We start from the raw sequence: 21,033 nt of genomic DNA on the forward strand, positions 1-21,033 counted from the left end.
TCATCTGGTCAAGTGTTAAAGACAAACAGGCCTGAGAAGGCAGCTGTAGACCAACAGCAGCCGGCTGAGATTTTCCATAAGCATCACCTGTACAGAACTGTTTGGTACCTTCAGGACGGTCAACGATCTTCTCGGCCGAGTCGGTCTACATTCGGTCGCCGACCACAGGGTCCTCAACCGGGCGAAAGCTCCCGCACCTCTGAGCACCGGCATCGGCCAAAGTTCAGCTCCAGATCGAGCGTGTGGAGAGTGGGGTGAGCGCCAGAGCTTCATTCCAACACTGGCAGGGGGATTTCACAGCTCATCACTCACCGTCCGTCCGTGCGTGCGTGCGTGCGTGCGTGTAACCGAAGCACTGAAATCTCATATGGTTGAGGCCGTCAGACTCGCCTTCGTGAGAGCATCCCTCCCTACTGTCCCCCACACACACACACACACACACACACAATCAACTACCCTGGCTCTGCATGTCCCATAAGGATGTGACATGTATGACAGGATATAAGACAATAAATGAGGGCACTTGAGGGCAGAGGAGTGCGGCTCACGACGCCGTTCCAGCGCAGCGCTCCTCACGCCACGCACCCGTAGCCGATCCCGCGTCGCGTGCCGTATCGTTCCCCCACGACGCATCTCGCAAACCACGGCCCGCATGGGAAATCGCACACATTTTCAGGTTGGAGGTGGTTCTCGCCGAACTGTGTCCCTGCTACAGAACGCCACGGACGCTCAGATTTGGGCGCGGATCAAAACCGGACCTTTCTGATTGGGCAACATTCTGGTTACAGCCTTCTGATTGGATGACAAACCTATCAATGCCATCGTGTTTGAGCTCACCTGTGGCACAGGTACAGGCACTTTGACCACAGAGCTGGGGCGGGACTCAGAGCTGCTGACCCCTGACCCCGTTGCAGAGGATTCTTACCTTGTTTGAGTAGGGCGCCTTGCTCAGGTTAATTCCATCTCTGATGAGCTTATCCCTGATCATGATCTTCAGCTTCAGCTTGGGGTAAACCGCGAGTTCCTCGCGATGGCCGAGGGCGACGTTCCGACCGACTCCCTGGTGGCTCTGGCCCCCGGGCTCCCGCACGCCGCCCGGCTCGGCCCACGACTTGGATCCCCGCAGCTTGCCCTCGTACTGCTCCACCATGTGGCTGGTGTAGACCTGCGAGCTCAGGGGCATGGGCTCCAGGGTGAAGTACAGCCCGGAGGCGCTCTCCTTGTCCTCCTCCCTCAGCCTGCGCACGGCCTCGTGGATCCTCTGCCGGTGGTGGGGGATGAAGACCCCGATGGCGTCCAGGTCGGGGTCCCCGATCTGCTTGCACACCTCCAGGTCGTCGTAGCCGTTGTCCACGAAGGCCTCCACATAGTGGCACAGCTGCAGCGTTTTCAGCCATTCGTACACAATGGTGGGACCGCTGGTCATCATCGTGGCCGGGGGTAACCGGGGTAAACTACCAGGGAGCGCTGTGCCCGAAGGCGGGGCTCTTAACAGGTAACGGGATGGACTGAGAAATCCAGACGTGTCCCCTAGAGCCTGGAGAAATACCCCCGGGAGCACCGATGTGTCATCCTCAAGAACAAGGCAGACGACGTGCCTTGTTTGCTGTGGGGTCGAGTCCCTCCCCTGCGCAGCCCTGCTATTGGATCAGCGACACGTGCGTCCCGACGATGAGACCCCCCGGGGGAGCCGCCAGAACGCGCAAATTAACAGGGTGTCTGCACGGAGAGTCTGCAGATCGGTCACATTTTGGAAAGAAGCGCCGTCATCCCATCGAGGTGCTTCGCAAAGGTGTCTCTCTTTCTCTTTCTCTCTCTCTCTCTCTCTCTCTCTCTCATACACACACACACAGAGAGAGAGAGACGCGCGCGGCGTGAATATTCAGCAGAGACGCTCGAAGTTGCTCAGTCCCGTTTCCCGCGCGCGTCACAATGTCGCGCCGACCGATACATTGTATCTCTTCGGATCCGTTTCCCGCTCGCGCGGCTCTCCGGGGGTCTCAGCTGGTCTCTCCCCCTGACAGCCCGCACTTCTCTCTCTCACACATTCCTTCGCTTTCCTTCTTCCTCCTTTCTTTGCCCCACGGACGAAGACCCACGCGCGTGCTCACTCTCTGGCCCCGTGGGCAGGTCCGCGTGCCGGAGTGGGAACGGGCTCGAGAACCCCGAGTTCCAGCTCGACCTGTGCCTGTATGTGTGTGTATCGAGCTCCACCCGCGGTGTCTCGGCGAGGAGTCAGTCCTCCCTCCAGGCGCAGGTCGCTCACACGTCTCCGCTCATCCTCCTCATCCTGTCCCTCGGCTCAGTCCTCGCTCGGTCCTCCTCTCCCTCCGGCCTGTCACAGTCAGAGAGCGCGGGCACGCGCTGCATGGGGGACGCGCCTCGGGGACGCGCTCCGAGTGACGGCAGCGGACCGGTCCGGCCGTCGGACCTGTTTGAGACCCACTGGCTTGTCCGCTCAGCTCTCGGAAACTCGAAGCGCTCCGTTCCGCCCCCTTCGCTCCGACCCCCTCTGGCTGCGCGCGCGCTGTCCTCTGGCGCCCTCTGCCGTCCGTCTCCCGTGGGAGCGCTGAGTCCGGGGTCCGGGGTCCGAGTCCGGAGTCCGGGTCCGGGTCCGGAACCACGCGCGGTCACGGGCTCAGACTGCAGCTGAGAATCGATGCCCAGACGGCGGGAAGCAGCGCAGAGACGGAGAAACGAGCAGAAATAAAGGGGAAAATAAAGAGCAGCTCGCGGAATTCCGTCATCGCCCCTCCCGTCCGCCTCAGCATCTCTGGCAGGATGAACATCTTCACTGATCTTCCGTTCGTGACTGAAGAAGTTCTCCTCCTTGTTGTGTTTACTCAATAAACACACTGAGAATGATATTGTTAACTGGCACGTAGCCTCGTTTAATGTTCACGCTGAGTTTTCACAACCATGCCATGTGCCTTTTTTTCGTATTCCTGCTAAATCCGCTTCCTTGCTACCTAGGTATCCTTCCTGTACCTACCGAACACATCTACCCTCTATAGGTAATAACAGAAACAACAACTAATCACCACACTCCTCGAACCCTGACTCTCACCGGGGGGGGGGGGGGGTCCACTTTGGCGGAACCTCCATCAAGTCCATAACGCGGGTCTTTTTCTTCAGCTTCTGCATCAGTCGGGTCAGGGGTACGAACATACGCCCCCTGCTGGTGATGTGTAGCTCCTCCCTGTGTCACTCTATGAACATGGATATTTCTCTGGTGCTGGGTGCCCTGCTTAATGCTGCAGGAGCAGTGTCCCCTTCAAAGTGTTTTACCGTGTTAAATTATGTTCGTGTGTCTGACTTCCCTGCGGTCTGGAGTCGAGCAACACGAAATAACTTGGCCCCCTGAGTTCCGTCCACATCGCTAATGCTCTTTCCAGCTGTACCCCCAGTCTGTTGTGAGGTCGGTGCTGGTCCAGCAGCATCTGGTTGGGTCAAAGGGGTCATAGTTCACAGCTTCCCTCTAGCCAGGGTCCCTTTGGCACTTCCTGCAAATAGGCGACTCGCTTTCCAGAAACTTCCGAGCGGGAACCTTTTCAGAATGAAAAACCTACAATAAAATCCCGTTTACGACTGAGTTACTCTGTGAATACGGGGGGGGAGGAGGTGTCTCTTAAGGTCTCTTTAGATGATCGCACAGTAAAACCAAATTGGATCGCATCCCTTTGGACGGAATCGTGAGAAAAAGGCCGAAGTGAAGCCGTTTCCGTTCGACCGCCGGGGTCATTGCAGGGATGTTGGCGCTGCGGCTGCAGAGCCCTTTGTTTGCATCTCTGAGGACAACCAAACTCGGGGGCGTAAATACCCCCCACCCTTGCATCCACTGATTCCGAGATAGGCTCCGGACCATCGCGACCCCGACCGAAACAAGCGGTTATTTAAAGAGAGACTGAAGTATAGGTACCCCTAATAGTTCCCGGGGGGTGAGTAATATTGAGCCTGTTGCGCCATCTGCTGGAGGGCTGTACACAACATTTTTACCTTCGGTCTGTGGGAACCCCCTGGGCTCTGACACAAGCTGCTGAGGAAAGGATTTTATAGATTTTGTTTTATTTAGTATCATTTATACACTTGAAATTTACTGGAGCATGCACACATGCACGCACACACACAGGCTGAAGCCACTTGTCTCAAGCAGGGTCGCGGCGAGCCGGAGCCTAACTCGGCAATGCAGGGCATGGGCTTGGAGGAGGAGGGGACACACCCAGGACAGGACACCAGTCTATTACAAGGCACCCCAAGCAGGACTCGAACCCCAGACTCACCAGAGAGCAGGACTTGGCCAAACCCGCTGCGCCACCACGTCCCCCTTTATTGGAGCAATGCATAGTTAATTGTCACGGAAATAGAAAGCAGCACCAAACATAAACTCGCTGCCATCTCATCACAAGCACACAGGTCTTTGACCGCTGCGCCACCTGGAGTCTTCATCGGCGCAGCGTCGCACAGCGTTCGTCAATCGGCAGCATTTGAGCCACAATAAGGAAAGAGACAGACGCCAAACATTTGATTTTTCATATTTATTTTCCATTGCACAGTAATTTCTATCTACAGAGTTTCTAAATTGTTTGTGGCAGCAGATATTCATAAACATCCATGTGAAATTTGCATAAAACTGTACAAGAAAATTGGCTACAATGAGAAAATACTGCGACCCACTGGCAACGCGTTTTTCCAAGACAGAAGATGGCGAATGAGAGAGAGACGGAGTCGCCGGATATCTGGGTAACAAATGCACAGAAAACTGCAACGCAAAGGAGGGAGAAGAACATCCGGGACACCGCGGTACACGGGAGGAGTCGCTGCCAACATCCGCATGACCAGGTGAACTCAGCGTAGGAGAGAAAACTCACCTGCAGGTACGGTCCGCTTTCGGGACGGGTCCAGAGTAAATGGAAAGGCGAAGGTGGAATAAAGCGAGCTCAGGAAAACGATGAAGGGCGTCGACATTTGTTAGGAAACACTGAATATCATGCGTTGGCTATTGTGCAAAAAACGACCACTGATACACCTGGCGGCTTCCCAAAAGGACGGATGACACACCTGGCAAACACACCTGGCACACACACCTGACTCCCAAGATGATCACTGACAGACCTGGTGGTCTCCTGAGAAGACCACTAATACACCTGGGGGATACACCTGCCTCCTGAGAGGACCACAAACACACCTGGCGGCCTTCTGTGCGGATCAAAAACACTCCTGGGGGATACACCCGCCTCCTGAGGTGACCACCAGCACACCTGCGGATACACCCGACTCCCGAAACAATCACTAACACACCTTTTGGCCTACTGCGAGGACCACTGACACACCTTGGAGATGCACCTGGCTCCTGACATGACCGCTAACACACCTGGCGGCCTTCTGTGCGGACCAGTAACGTACCTGGGGAATACACCTGACTCCCAAGACGATCACTGACACACCTGGCGGCCTTCTACAAGGAACAATAACACACCAGGTGGATACACCTGGCTTTTGAGATGCCACACCTGGCAGCCACCGAAGTTCTCCCGAATCAGCAGTACTTCCCAGCAATACTTGTCTTAAATGAGGACGAAACAACATCAGTGTTTATAAGCTCACTGTCCAGCCGACACCCGTCGGTCCGATATACAAACACATTTTCTTACTATAAACATGAAATATTCACTTTTGCTTTATATATGGACAATATACACACCCTTTATACGCGCAGTTCATGTTAGATATCTTTAAATGCAACATTTTTAAATTCTAAAGTAAAATTTATCAAATTTCTTCAAATTAAAGTCCTTTTTTTTTTCCAAATGTACAAATATAACAGATTATCAATAAACCGAACGTGGACACAAATCTGAAAGTGCGGTCAGACCTCATGAGCGACCATCGTTCATGAAGAGTTGGTCCTTTTAAAGTTGAAGAGAGAGAACAAGAGCAAAGAAGAAATGGTCACCTGATCACAAAATGCAAACGCATGTCTTAAATATGAAATTAACTTTTACCCACATCACAAATCAACACTGTGAAGCCACTCATTCGTGTGACACTTGAACCGTGGGATGGACCGTATGAGCGGGATGCTCCCATGAGCCGCGTGGGGCCTCATTCACCATCATGAGTTCGGATGCAGTTAAACCTCCCGGCCACACGGGGGCGCTGTGTTATAAGTCACAACTGACTCAACTGACGACTGTTTCTCACTCGAGCGGGACAGGGGCTCGTTCCGGCTCGGTCGCACCGCGAAAGACCACATTTGCACGGCAAAAACAATTCTTTGGTGTCGAAAACAAATATGGCGGCTGACCCGTCTCGCTGGACACGGCCGGGCGAGCACTTTCAGATTTGTCTCCCGTCGTCCCGCTATTTACAACCACATGTAAAAATTTGGCAGAAATCCCAAGGAAAAAAAGGTGTGGCGTGATGTTCTCCTACGATGGGACACAAGTAGCAGCTTTTCGCACTCGATAAGTTAGAAGAGCAGGAAACCGACAGCAAGAGCACGGTGGAGGAAAGACACTTGAGCACTACATTTCACCGATGTCGATGCGTGGGGGGGGGGGTCAGTCCAGAGGAGGTCCTCCCCTGCGGTCTTCCAGCCGAGAGGACGAGCGAGTGAGAGAGAGAGAGAAAGATGGCCATGGATGGCGGCGCAGCCCTAGTTCGGTATCGGAGGGTTGGGGGGGGGGTCCGTCTGCGAAGAATGGCTTCGTGAACGAGGTTCCGGCCCTCGACGGACCCGTCCAGCACATCTGCGGTCGGGACCCGAGTGCTGCTGAAGGACCCTCGGCCCCAGCAAGAGGAGAGCCGTGGCAGCCGGCACACAAATTACATTTCCCAGCATTCCCGTCTACTCAGGTGTGGGACAGCTTGTTCAGGACAGGAAGCCACACGTCCGGGGTGTCCCTGAGGGGTTGGGGGGGGGGGGGGGGGGGCGGGCATGGGGCATCGCTCGACAGAACGTTCCCCAAAAGACTACAGGCCTCTTTGCAACAATTCCCTTCATCTGCATTTTGTTTCTCTCGAAAATATAATAATAATAAAAATAATAAATTTCTACATATAATGATTAATAATTTCACTGCTCTTAACAAAAATAATGTGGCGTTCTTTAAAAGTGCTTCTACATGCCAGAGGCACGTAGACGGGGCACGGGTTCGACACCCAATCTTCGAACGGAGGAATATGGAAAACGCGCCAAATATGGAAAGAAGAAGTGGAATTTTACCTGCGGTAAATGACCGCACTCTTGCCGCACCACGTCGGGACACAAAACCACCGGATACGATACATACGTCACGTGCGACACGCGAGGGGAGACGTGACGCAGACGCGTGCGTGCGGGACAGGTCGTTTCACTTGCCCAGGAATAACGAGAAAACACAACCATCCACACGTGTCCATCGAACCCGCGTTCAGGGGTCTCCACCTCCTTCAGCAGACTTCCCAGCATTCCAAGGGGCGCAATCCCTTACTCTGCACCAGCTCCTTGTCCTCCACTTTCATTTGATGGCGAAATGCAAACGCAGTGTCGGTTATTCATAACTACAGATACACGTTCGCCTATTTTTTCCTGTCGTTTATTTTACACCTCTTGTGTTGCTGTTTATTTTTCATTTGTCTTTTAGCTCTTGACCCGGGGGAGGATGTGACAGCGGTAGCAGAGTGGCACACGACACTTGGAAATGGAAACTTAAACCCCCCCAGAAAGGGCACCCCCCCCCCCCCCCCCATGAAGCCTCCAGGTCTGAGGAGGGACCACTCAAACAAAATAATAAAGAAACAAAGAAACAAACAATCAAAGGAAAAGCCACCATGGAGGTGATTCCTCTCCTCTGCGTTTCCCTCAGTCCGCCTCCCAGCAGAAGCCACGGTGTTGGAGGGCAGAATCTCAGTGCTGTGCTGAAGCAATCCTCTGGGGGCCTGCCCTCGCTGTCCAGCAGAACCAAGGGAGGTCGGGAGGTCGGGAGCTAGGGAGGGGGTGGGGATGGGGGTTTGGGGGAGGCGCTGTGTCCAATGGCACGGAGTCCCCTCGGCTCCCCCTGCCCTCATCAGAACTGGTACCACTTCTTGTCCTTGCACTTCAGCATCATCTGGGGAGGGAGGGAGGGGGGTGAAAGGTCAGGGCGTGTTTCAAATGCCCGGTGTGACACCAAGACGCTTGACCAAGACACCGGTTACGAACGGTCCAAGAGCAACCTGACAGCAGCAGTGTGGGACCACCTTCATTCAGCTCGCTTCCACACTGTTTATGGCTCGTGTCTGGTGTGCCTCGGTGTCGGTGATCAATAACAAGACGAGGAATATGTTTATGGGGGGAATCGGTCAACAATCGGCACTGAAAAGGAATTTGTGTAAATTTTGTTCTCACTCATTCCAAATTCATTTGTATTATAATGTTGATAAAAGTATTATCCATCCATCCAATTTCAATAACCGCTTGTCCTGATCGGGGTTACGGTGGTCAATTCACAGTCACCAATCCACCTGGACAAACTACTCTTTGGACAGTGGGAGGAAACCAGAGCACGTATAGGAAATCCACACAGACATCGAGAGAACATGGAAACTTCACATAGACTGAACGGGGATCGAAGCCACGTCCTCTTGCGCCACCCGGGCACTGGAAGGCAGCAGCCCACAAGTATTATAGCATATAAAATAAAATCTTTTTATAACACTTTTTATTTATTATAGTATATATTGGTATATTAGTATATGTAGTATATATTTTAATTTATTATTATATTTTAACAGAACCTACTGTATCATCATTACTGACCGTGACTTATTGACAGAAGTGAATTTGGAGTTACAACCAAAATGAGTTATGAACAAACTTCAACTCCAGCATTGACATTTATCTGATGTTTTTCTTCAAAGCAACTTACAATTATTTCCCCGTTTATACAGCGTGGTAATTTTACAATTTTACTGGAGTAATTCAGGGAAAGCACCTTGCTCAAGGGTACTACAGCTGGAGGTGGGATTCAAACCTATGACTGCTATGCTATTGTGTGTCCCTAAAAACATGTGTTTGGTGCTCCGAGCAACTCCAGAGCCGCTCCCTTACGTCGTGGGCGTGTTTGGAGAAGGAGTCTGCGCTGGCCATCATGGCGGCCGTCCTCTCCTCCAGCTCGCTAAGTTTCTGCCCCCTCTCGTCGAGCGCTATGCGGGCACGGGCCAGCTCCCCAACCACACCCGACGCCGCCCCCTTCATCCCCTCGATGCCGCCGGGTCCCGGAATGTGCTGAGCGAGACTCCGAGATGCCTTCCCTGCCGCAGACTCTCCGACTGAGAAGAAGAAGAAGAGTGGAACAAATCACGAGGGGGTCGCATGGACCTCGTGAGCCGGACACACGCGCTCCAATTAACATTAATTCATTGATCAGATGTTCAGCTCGTGTGTCTGAAACCAGCATGTTGTTGGTTCACATCCCTCCGGGACAAGTGACATTCAAATAGCAAATACATAGATAATCGTAGCAGATGGGGTTGGACTCATTTATGTTGCTGTCAGGAGATCAGGAGAGAAGTGGCCCTGAAAGAGATGGGACCCTTCCTGAATGCTGGGAAAAACGCAGCAGCTCTGAGGGACAGAGGGAGTTTGTTCCAGCACATCAGCATCAAAGTCAAGAATTTGCACACTTTGTGTTTGGGACGCTTTTGGGCGGGACCAGAGACGCATGTGAAGGACACACACTGGGGAGATACTCACAGAGCTCCTCCCGGTCCAGGGACTGGGCTCCACCCCCAAACAGCCCCTTGAAGAAGCCTCTGTTGGGGGCTTCTGGTGTCTCCACAGGCGTGAAGAGTTCACCAAGCATCTCCTGGAAGAGAAGGACATACACGTACACACACAGGCGGGACATCCCACACACACACACACACACACACACACACACACACACACACACACACACACAAACTACATCAAGACACGAAAGCACTGCGAAGTGATAGTCTGTAGTTACAGCGGTAAATGAGAGCTCTTTTTACCGTGTTCTCGCTCCACAGTACAAACGTAAACACGGTGCCACAAAGTACATTGTGTTTGGTTCATCGCAAGTCTTTACTCCTCAGCGTTAATTTAAAAAGGGCTGAAACGAGCGTGAATGAGTGTGTCAGACACAGTTACGCACTGGTTCCTGAGATTATGGATGTTCAAGGTGCACATTTTGGAGATACAAACATTTTCCGGTCTACTTTTTATTTTAATTGCATTTTCTCCACTTATGCTTTCTAGCAGAGCAACTGCAACCTGTGTTTTCCACCTGAGGCCACAGATGGCACTAAAGAGCAGCCAAACTGAACAGGGGTGTGTGACCGCCTTCATTCAACTCACTTCCACAGTGTTTACAGCTCATGTCCGGTGTGTCACCGTGTCAGTCATCAATAACAAGAAGAGGAACGTCGCACACGTTTACGGGGCGACAATCGGCGCTGAACGTTTTTATTTTCAATCATACAGTTTTAATGTAGGTTAAGATTAAATCCGAAGTGAAAATATCAAAATCCATATTATTTATTTATCATAGCCATGCCTGGCATTTTTACAGAACCCGATGTGAATGTGGCAGCAATAAAAGTGAGTTACAAACAAAATGAGTTGAGAACAGACGTCCAGACCGAGCTGTTTGTGAGTTGAGGAACGGCTATATTTTCTGCGGAGAAACCGTCTCACCGCCGCCCAGCACCACCGGCGACGTGAGCCCCACCCACCTGCAGGTTCTCGCACGTTTCCTGGCTGTAGGTTATCCTCTGGATCTCCGTGGGGGACGTCAGGTACATGGCCTGCCCGTTGTTGCTGAAGCAGAAGGTCCTGGCGATGCGCATGTCCGTCAGGGGCAGGTAGTTCACGTCCAGCAGCGGTCTCAGACTCGGCAAGCTGAAGGGCGACGGAGAGAGAAGCCTCGGCGTCAGGGCGCCCCCTGCTGGTGGCCGAGGGGAGCGCGGCACGCGAGCCGTCCCTCACCTCAGAGCCATGATGTGGCCGTTCGCGCAGAAGCAGGTGACGCAGACGCTGCCGCTCATCTGCACGACGTCGCTGCGCAGCACGAAGGACGTCTCCGTGATGTTGTGCTTGAAGACGCAGGACTGCGAGGGCAGAGCCAGCACCTTGGCCTGCTTCTCGGAACACACGACGGCGTAGTGGATCTCGCCGAGCTCCTGGGAGGCCGAGGGCGACACGGACACGGGCCGTCTCTTGCGTGCCTTCTCCCGCTCCTCTCGCTCGTCGGGAGCGTTGGGCTCGTACCAGGCCTCGTGGGCAGGGGGGAGAATGGCACCCACGCTGTCCAGGAAGGCCATCCTCAGGATGCTCCCTTTCAGCCTGATCTGCGTGCCTGGTTGGAGCACACGCATGCACGCACGCACACACACACACAGAGAATATGATGCATTATCACGGAAACAGTGATATGATCACAAAACACATGATAGGACAGAATTGAAAATAGGACTGGACAGGACAAGACGGGAAAGGATACAATAGGACGGGATATGATACGATATGATATGATATGATATATGATATGATGGGACAGGTAGGGTACGGTAGGATGGGACAGGGTGGTACTTTAGTGATCCCTGCTGGGAAATTAACACACAGCACCTCCATATGACATGTAGTAAGTGAACAGTTCTGCCCAAATAATGCATTTCAAGAACCTAATTAAATAACTAAATCAGTAACTGAACCAACATTTGCAAGGCACTTTATAATAAATAATAATGAAGAAATAACACTTTCTTATTATAAGTATTAACAGTAATAACGCAATGCAACAAAAATTTTCTTCCGTATTTTTTTTCTGCATCTTTTATTCAGTTTTGTTACTTTGTACTTTATGTCAGTTTTAAGAAAAATATTATACATTTTTGAAATAAGCAAATTTTGGCAACGGGTTCCAGGTTTCGGTACTTTTTAGAATGTTCAAATGCCTTCTACAATCTTCCAATGGCTGTTGTTTTAGTGCTTTTCTAGAATGTTGCGGTGCTTTCAAAAATGTTCAGCAATGTTCTGACACAGGCAGAATATCTATGTAATTCTTTTTGCTAATAAATAAAATAGCAGAGAAACCCCAAAAGCGCCCTACAAGCCCCGGCGCTCACCGCTCGGCGACACGATGACAGGCTGCAGTAGCCTCTGCTCTCCTGCAGGGGGCAGGCTGAGAGCGACGGCCAACACGGTGCCCAGAGAGGTGCCCACCCAGAGTGTGGGTGCGGCGCAGTTCTCCCCCTTGCGGGCGAACGTGTCGGCGAAGTGCAGCGCCGTGATAGCCTCGCGTGCCTCCTTGTCGATGCTCGTCACGCTGGAGCTGCGCGAGCGGCTGAAGGAGGTGTCCCGGGCGTCTGGGGGGGCGGCCCGCAGAGGACATACAGACAGGAGGACAGTGGGGAGACAAAGGAGAGAGGTACAGCACCCGTCCTGGACTGTCCAGCAGGCCCACTGCTGGGCAAAACCGCGGACAGCTGACCACGTTAGGACCGCCTGGCGCACGCGGTCAATGCATCACCCCCTAAATACCGTCCTCTGTGTGAAGAAAGGTGACCGCAGTTGACCTGAAGGGAAACCTGCCCTCATGGACACGTCTCAATGGACTCGCGGTTGAAATGCGTCGGGATGCAGAAGATCAGAGAACGTGGGACGGCAGCACGTGACGGTCACAAACGCAGGATGTCCGCAAGCCGAACCGCGTGCCGCGACTCAAGCATGTGCCGTTTGGGGTCAGGAGAAGCTCCTCGGTCATCTGGCGGCAAGAAGGGCACCGGCAAGAACCACAATAGGCGGCCTTGGGGTCGAGCGGGATTTATGGTACATTACAACCTGACTCATAGATGGCGCTGGACATCCTGGACGCGTCCCACATTCCGACTCGGTTGTCTCTCGCGTCGCGCCGCACCTGATTGCTCCCAGCATCTAAAACGGGTCGTTTCCAAAGACCCATGCGTTAGAAACACGGAAATGCACATGGGTAGCGCTTCCGCACCAGGGTTAGAATGGGATTCGCCCAATTAGCGGAGGCCACGCCCACTCAATGGCAACAGAGGTGGGCGGAGTCTGTGCTAAAACCCCGCCTCGCTGCGGATCACCTGCCTCCACCCTCTCTCCATAAGGATGGCCACGCCCCTACAGGTGAGCCACAACTGGTGCTCTCGCTTGTACGCCTCACGGTGTCCCCAGACCGTCCCCCCAAAGTTGTCTCCCCACTTCCTGTTGCCTTCCGTTTGTGAACCTATAGCCTTCCGGCAGCTTCCGGAGCGTTCGACCTGGACGTCCGAACGTGAGAAAATCACGGACTTTTAAGGCACAGCAATCGGAGAGGTGAAGCAGTGGGGATCTCCCCCTACGTAGCTAAAGTTACATTAGAAAAAGAACAAGGAGACGGAAACGAGGAATACAAACACGAAGTTAAGGCTTACCCAAGTCTGGCTTTAGCTCAGTAGGCAAACTTAATTTCCGTGACATCTTAGCTGGAAGAAAGAAGAGATCCCTGTTTACCAAGACACGTCTCGGCGGTCAGACACGTCATGCAGTGCGATCGGGGATGGAACACAAGACAGGGGTTGGTGCGTGGGCCCCCCCCCACGGACACGCTGCGGAAACGGGTGACGGCGCGCTGGCAGTCGCACGCTAAGGGACAATCGGGCGTTAGAGGACGGCATGCCGGACAGAGCCATGAGGGACAGCGTCTGGTCCGCGTCGGCCTGCGGGGACACGGTCAGACACACAACACGGTCATTCACACAGAGGTCATTCAGATTTCCATGCCAGGAACATGCACCAGACAGCAGGACAAAGAGGGGTGCGGGGTGGGGGGGGACGATCTCAGTCCTGGGAGGCGGGGTGTTTCAGGCCAGGCTGCGAGCTGCGGACGGGCCTCTGCGCCGGCGCGGCTGCGCATCGTCGACTCGGGATCGAATCGAGCCGTAGAAAAATCACACTGAGATTCGGTGGAAGGTTCCGGAAAGCAGCGGTGAACTCGGAAGAAACGAACAGGTGTCTCCACATCATCAAAATGGAAAAGCGCCGGAATAAGAAACCACCTGCGGGGTTTGGTCCGGGGGGGCGACAAGATGGATATCATCAGCAAGTGGCATTTTTGTGGGAATCCTATGGTGCGTCGTCATGGTTACGTCACAACAACACAGGCGGCTTGGCCTGTAATGCGATGTTTCGTCACATGGCCAGTCTCCGCCCGCGTTCCAAGCCGCTTGACCTCACCCCGAACGAACGCGGTGGCGTCTCGGAAACGACGGCCGCTTCTAACCGCTCATGCGGTCTTCTTTTGGAGAACCGCGAGGGGACCGAGGCTCCGCGGCGACGCGGAGGACACGTTCCTAACAGCCCCGCCTACAGCGGAACACAGGGACAGCAGTTCACAGACAACCACGGCACAGACAGAGACGCGAACAGCGTGACCACAGACGAACCGGCACGGCCGGTCTCAGGTGCAAACAGACTGTCAATCAAGTGGCTGGAGGGGGCGGGGATGGGGGCGGGGCCATCGTTCAAGTGGATAAACACAATTTCCACAAGCACATCTCACAATGTGAAAGGCGTGACGGCGCACTAGACGTATGTAGCATGCAATGACCTCCAACGCGGCGCAGGTCTGTCCTTTTTTTTGTTATTATTGACATTATCGTCATTATTATTATTATCGTCATCATCATCTCTGTGAAACTTTGTTTTGTTCTGTTCCGCCAGTCGGTCATCGGCGTAGCGCCGATGACGTCACGGAGAAGTACGAGTACAAACAAAACAGTGTTTACGTCGCGGTGACCAGCTCGACGCCGCCGCGTCACTCGAATTTCGGACCCGTCTTACCTCCTCTACCGCCGCCATTGTGGAACTGCTGATGGTTTGACGCCAACACTTTTGGGGAAGTAAAGTAAAGTGCAGTTAGAAACAGTCGTGCGCTTTGACACATGGCTTCACCAACATCCTCTGCTCCAATATCGCGGGACCCAAGGGTCACGTTCCCCTCCTCCGTGGTTCCAACATGACCAAGCTGCTCCGCACGTTGCTGCATACACACACTTCACACGTTTCATTTAAAACAGCTCGGCTTCCAAAGGCGGTTTCCCAAACGGTCGAGGGACACATGCTCAGGCGCAGATGTTTTCCACTTCACTTATTTTCTCTTTATTTATTTAATAATTTTTCCTTCACCTCTCTACAGCTTTGGCGTATTGGACGGTGACCGCGACCGCTGTTCACCCTCCGAGCAGACAGGTGGCAGCAAAGAGCACCCAAACAGAAGAGGACCGCTGGTCCACCTAAATTCAACTCAGTTCCACGGTGTTTACAGCTCGTGTCTGGGGTTCCTGGGCATCGGTGATGAACCATGTTCAGAGGTCAACAATGAGCGTTGAAAATGACTTGTGGAGACATTTGTGTTTTAGTTTTCATGTCAATGTAGCTCAAAGTTAAAAAATATTACAGAAATGTCATACAATGTATTTATTAATCTATGTGATGTTTTTATCCAAAGCAACTTATAATTTTAAGGTACTTACAGTCAGGCACCGATTTATACAGCTGAGTAATTTTACGGGAGCAATTTAGGGTAAGTACCTTACTCAAGGATACTAGAGCTGGACATGAGATTTGAATCGGTGACCTCTGGGTCCAAAGGCATCAGCTCTAACCACTATGCTGTCAGCTCTTTATTAACCTATTAAGTTATAACCTATTAAGATTATAACTGGGATTTTAACAGAATGTAACCAGCGAACAAATGCAGTTTTTACTACGTTTATTATGACATAGTGGAAAGACTCTCTGGAGTAAAGAGACTCTCAAGTTATGAACAAAACAAGTTATGAACAAAACAAGTTATGAACAAATGCAGAAGTCCCTGTGGAGTGTCTCAGCCTGGGGGGGGGCTCTGTATACACTTCCGCTCACCAGCTGGATACCAATCCAATGAGTGCGCGCGCGCGCACACACACACACACACACACACACACACAGAGAGAGAGAAAGCTGTAAATAACCCTGTTCATCCCATCTACTTGAGACCCTTCAGTAGCACAGGAACTGAACCCCCCCCCACCCCAGTAGAAGCACTTGGTGTGGATGCACAGACACTCGGCGAGGATCATACACGGATCAGACCGGAAGATTGACGGAGTTCTGAAGTGCCTCCCCACAGCCCGTCTCACCAACCCGGCCTCCTTCACTCAACTCACTTCCACAGTGTTTACAGCTCATGTCTGGTCTTCCCAAGAGCCGGCGATCAATGACCGGATGCGGAACGCCGCACACGATCATGGGATGAACAAGTCAACAGATCCACTGAGTAGGAATTTGTGAGGGGAAAAAAAACGGTCATTTTAACAAAGTTTTAATTTGAAAGTGGGTCAAAGGTAATAAATATACTAACATAGAAACTGTAAGTGTACCAAGCATTTTTACACTTTTGTAGTTATTTCTGAGATTTTTGCAGAATCTTGTCAGTGAATAAACTGACGGATGTCTCACCTATTTCCGCTTCGCTTACTGGGGCTTATGGTACCAGTGACTTCAGAGGTACGAACAAAATGAGTTACAAACACAATTCTGTGTTTGTATGTAGAGGAGTCGGCGTACACCCATCCCATCGCACCTAACAGGGTCCCGATTGGTTCAGACAGCCAGCGTTGTAGCACTTTGATCTCCCATGTTGCCCCACACTAAAGTTCCCGTATATCAATCATTTCACTGTCTTCTGGAATTTTCTTAACATTTCCTGTGCGTATTTATTACATGTTTACTTTGTCATTGTGTCGCATGTCTGCGCTGTTGTGTCATCAGGAATAACCTACAGGGGTCTGACTGCGTGTGTGTACTTGGACCATCTGATGCTTCTTTGACAGGACTGCACTAGGGACGTGAATGTAATTAAAATGACAGCAAAATGGGCAAAAATGCCACTGCATTATTATTATCATTTTTATTATCATTAGCCTGTTGTATGAGAAAATGGTGCATATTTTGAAAAACCATTACAGCTACAGTATTATAGCTGACCGTTACTCTGGGTTTTTGTTGTACAGGACCCTGTTATGTGGGTTTGGGACCGTTTAACATTATAGAGATCTTGACTGCAGGTCTAGAACCAATAAGGTACCGATGAGACACAGAGCTTTGTCTCCAGCTGTGTTGCTCTCAAGAATCCTTGATGAGAAGCACTGCCTGTGCGGCAAGCGAGAAGATTCCAGGAGGTTTCTCTCAGCATTGAGAACAGCCGTGGTGCTGTTCGCCTCCCCGTGCAGGATGTGGGAACACGGAACCACCCCCATCCCCCCACGTTGGGATCAAGGTCACTTTTGCATCACTTTTGCGGTATTATGGTGTCTTTGCCAGGTAACGGTCAGGTGCGCTTACGGCACGGCTAAGAAGCACGGCTCCGAATGTCAAGAAGAGCCAAGCAGGGAAGTAGCGCCACCTACAGGTCCACTGCAGTAGCGGCCCTCGCACACAGCTGGCGAAGTGAGCAAGACTGGCGTGAGGAGCTGATCCTATAACCCGGGGCTTGGAACTTACACTGGATGGGTGACCGACCGTCACTACCCCCATCCTCCCCCCAGGGTTCAGGTTCCCCACTTTGACATCAGTCGTGATGTTTCTCCTGCTTCCTCCTCGCGACTTCACTTCATCATCATAAAGTACATCGCTGGCAGCTGTTTACTGCACTGTTCATTCATTTGTTCATTCATTCGCTTCATTTATAAAAAAATAAACAGTTTACCTGAAGTGGGAGATTTGCAGCGGTCCTCCGAGGTGGTCGAACCCTCGCTGATGTCGCACAGACCTGTTGGCGCAGAAAGCGAATCAAGCGTTCAGGTCAAAGGTCACTGAGGTCACCATTAAGGTCAAAGGCCCTGAGCCAGGAGAGGGCATGAGGATCGGGTGCCTACTGGGACTCCAAATTCACCAAGGGGCAAAGAAGCAGCAACACATGCAGCCGGTTTTCAACGAACCAGGCAGTATTTTACATTTATTTATTTAGTGGACACTTTTCGCTAAATAGCAGCTTCCAATGAACTCTTTGTAGTGTCATCAGCCCACACACCCTATTCACCGCAGTGACTTACACTGCTAGATACACTACTTACACTGGGTCACTCATCCATACATCAGTGGAGCACACACACAAGATGGGTGAACCTGAACAGCATGTCTTTGGACTGTGGGAGGAAACCAGAGCATCCAAAGAAAACCCACACAGACATGGGGAGAACATGCAAACTCCACACAGACTGAGCGGGGATCGAACCCATGTCTTCTCGCACCACCCGGGCGCTCTGAGAGGCCCACAGGGTTCTCATCGTGTGATCGGAGGCGGAGTTGAGATACGGCACCCAGTTCGACAGCATCGCTGCGCATGGGCTCAAGGCCGAGCCGCAGCTCCACGGTCCCCCGGCAGGTGGAGCAGAGCAGCAAAAACAGCCGACTGGCAGAAATGTGAGCAAAGACCTGGTGCTCAGCGGTCGCTGACAAAGCAACGCAGGGCCTAAAGTGATCGTCCTCAACGATCCTCAGGGCTTTAGGTTTAATACGTCGTCGCGATCTGATGTATCGACGACACGCAGAGGACACTTTGCAAGGTTAGGACGGTTGCACAAATGGACCACCGCTTCTGCTCTCTGTCTCTTTCGCTCTCTCAGACACGTACACACGCACGCACGCACGCACTGTTTTAGGTCAGACGGATGGACGCACTGAAATGACAACCGCAAATCAGAGCAACTCAGAGTGAAGTCAAAGCGCAGCTCATCCGCACGTAACGAGACCTCGAGTGACCTCATCGACGAGACAGTGCAGCGCGTCCATCCGCAATATTATTTTTTCTTCCAAAAAGAAGGTTAATCAGTGAAGTGAGACTCAGATGTAAATATGTGACATGATTTCAAGCATAAAATCCATCAGAAAGTATTTCTGTGGAAATGCAGAATTGGGAGGAATCGCATCCTTGGCTATTTCCGCAGAACAACGTCACTATTGTATTATTACCCTCCAATATGACACGTTGGAGCGACCGGTCAATCGCTGGACCCCCAATAGTGCGGTCAGACAATCGGCTACGCGATCCCACTTGTATTAGAGTCGAAATGAAACCTTACAAAGATGACATGGGGAGCAACGGAACCTGTGTCTGTGTCCCCGGCGGTCGTCGCCCCTCCCTGGCCTTCGATCGGCCGCCCCGCCCCACCCCCCCAGCGGCGCACTGAACGAGGAAACATACAGTGCAGTTACTGCCCACCCCAGTCGGCACGTATTTTACGCAGTGACTCGTGGCTCGAACCTCTGACTCAGTCCCATCTGGCTGTGTCACATCCTCCGCATCGACCCTCTCAGTTTACTTGACGCGTCTTCCAGCAAGCTGAGACGTTACAGCGAGCGCCTTGTGCCCATGCTGCCCCCACGTTGCCCCCACATTACCCCCATGCTGCCCCACCCCGCACACACACCAGCCCCACACGACAGCACACCCAGTGAGTGCCACAGCAGGCCGAACGCCCCAGACGAAGGCGCACCGGCCGCTGCTGTAATCAGGAAATGGGGCTGAAAAAAATCCCACAGGGAGTCCCTCTCACACACACACACACACACACACACATCACACACGCTAATCAGGTTCTAGAAGGTGTCGTGTGACACGCTGACAGTGTGTGTGACAGCGGCGCACACAAATATTGGCTTTGAGCGAAAGAGTCAAACCACCCCACACATAACTAAATATTATTATTTTACCTACGTGGGAGACAGCACCTCTTCACAGCCTCTCCACGGGGGGTGGGGGGGGTCATGCCAATGAATCATATACAGGATTTTTTACGTTTGATATGACAGGAATCTTATTACACAAAATGTGTTTTTTTAAATGGCGTAATTTGTCAAAATAAAACAATAATACACATTTTAACAGTAATTTAACTGAGAGGTTATACATCTGAATTCATAAAAAACTATCATTATTATTTTATTATTATTATGCTTTCTGCAAGTAAATTACTTAAAATATTGAAAAATCTGCAAAATATTTTCAGCTCTATTGTCACTCACAGTGTCTTCAATTCTTCACTGGTGGAGACAGTTAAAGCTCCGCAGTGACGAATGCGGAGACACGGGTTCGAATGTCACCGCTGCCGGTTCCTTACCTCCGGAGGGCTGCCTCGATTTCCGGGGCGATCGCGGCTGCCTCTGGTAGGGGTCGTTGGAACCGTACAGCTCGACCGTCCCCAGATTTAGCAGAACGGTCTTCTGAAGGTAGTCTACGATGGCCAGGCCGTTACTGTTGCCGAACGCCATGCTGTTTCACAGAGGGAGGCGCTCGTCATCATCATCATCATCATCACCACCTCCACATAGCCACCTTACACAGCGAACCCCTGTAGGTCCGCTCAGGTGCAACTCGGTGCAAACACACATATCTTTCTCCAGGCCCCTCCCACCAGGCCCCGCCCACCGGGCCCCGCCCATTCAACTTACAGCCCGTAGGAGGAGTTGACGGCCAGGCTGGTGACCTGCTGGGGCGGCTCTCCGCTGACCCACACCAGCTGCACCACGAGTTCCACCTGGTACCCTGGTGACTGCTTGAGGGGTGCGCTGCGGACCCTGGGGCAGAGAGTGGGGGTGGGGCTAGGAATGACACAGGCTCCAGGACCGCCCACAGTGGGTGTGGCCTCCAGCTCGACTGCAGTATATTCGCACCATGTGCGGCGAATAAGAGAAGCTGCCTCCCGTTTTTTTCTATATCACCTAAGTTACTGCATTAATGAGCAGCAGACGTACCGCAGGTGGCGCAACATTACAGCTGCTGCTTTTAGACTCAACGAACCCGGGTTCAAATCCCACCTCTTGCTGCGCTGCCCTTGATCAAGGTGCTTGTCCTGAACTAATACAGTAAAATGACCCTGCTGTACAAAAGGGTAAAAAAACCACACACACACACACACACACACACACACACACACACACACACTTTCAGAACCGCTTGTCCCATACAGGGTTGCAGGGAGCCGGAGCCTAACCCAGCAACA

At 52.1% G+C, this 21,033-nt stretch overlaps 2 protein-coding genes across 5 annotated transcripts in view; both read right to left on the bottom strand.

The window, feature by feature from the left end:
- sash1a (SAM and SH3 domain containing 1a) overlaps positions 1-2,432 on the bottom strand; it is a 147,024-nt gene extending 144,592 nt beyond the window's left edge. For all 3 annotated transcript variants that reach the window (XM_029249969.1, XM_029249978.1, XM_029249967.1), the window contains exon 1: positions 926-2,432. In XM_029249969.1, the coding sequence (XP_029105802.1) occupies positions 926-1,429 (504 nt within the window). In that variant the 5' untranslated portion in view covers positions 1,430-2,432. The remainder of the gene's footprint in view (positions 1-925) is intronic.
- Positions 2,433-7,600: 5,168 nt separating this feature from the next.
- The window catches only part of stxbp5a (syntaxin binding protein 5a (tomosyn)), a 64,560-nt gene continuing 51,127 nt past the window's right edge, over positions 7,601-21,033 (bottom strand). Inside the window, exons 17-27 of one of the 2 annotated variants that reach the window (XM_018730367.2) lie at positions 20,483-20,608; positions 20,152-20,303; positions 17,739-17,801; positions 14,831-14,878; positions 13,423-13,473; positions 12,112-12,390; positions 10,973-11,342; positions 10,720-10,885; positions 9,716-9,827; positions 9,071-9,291; positions 7,601-8,090 (exon numbers count right to left, since the gene is read on the bottom strand). In XM_018730367.2, coding sequence (XP_018585883.1) covers positions 8,049-8,090; positions 9,071-9,291; positions 9,716-9,827; positions 10,720-10,885; positions 10,973-11,342; positions 12,112-12,390; positions 13,423-13,473; positions 14,831-14,878; positions 17,739-17,801; positions 20,152-20,303; positions 20,483-20,608 — 1,630 coding nt within the window. In that variant the 3' untranslated portion in view covers positions 7,601-8,048. The remainder of the gene's footprint in view (positions 8,091-9,070; positions 9,292-9,715; positions 9,828-10,719; positions 10,886-10,972; positions 11,343-12,111; positions 12,391-13,422; positions 13,474-14,830; positions 14,879-17,738; positions 17,802-20,151; positions 20,304-20,482; positions 20,609-21,033) is intronic. The other variant, XM_018730368.2, reaches the window with a different exon arrangement.

The sequence above is a fragment of the Scleropages formosus genome, chromosome 1 (assembly GCF_900964775.1).
Source record: "Scleropages formosus chromosome 1, fSclFor1.1, whole genome shotgun sequence".
In the NCBI taxonomy this organism is placed as follows: Eukaryota; Metazoa; Chordata; class Actinopteri; order Osteoglossiformes; family Osteoglossidae; genus Scleropages; species Scleropages formosus.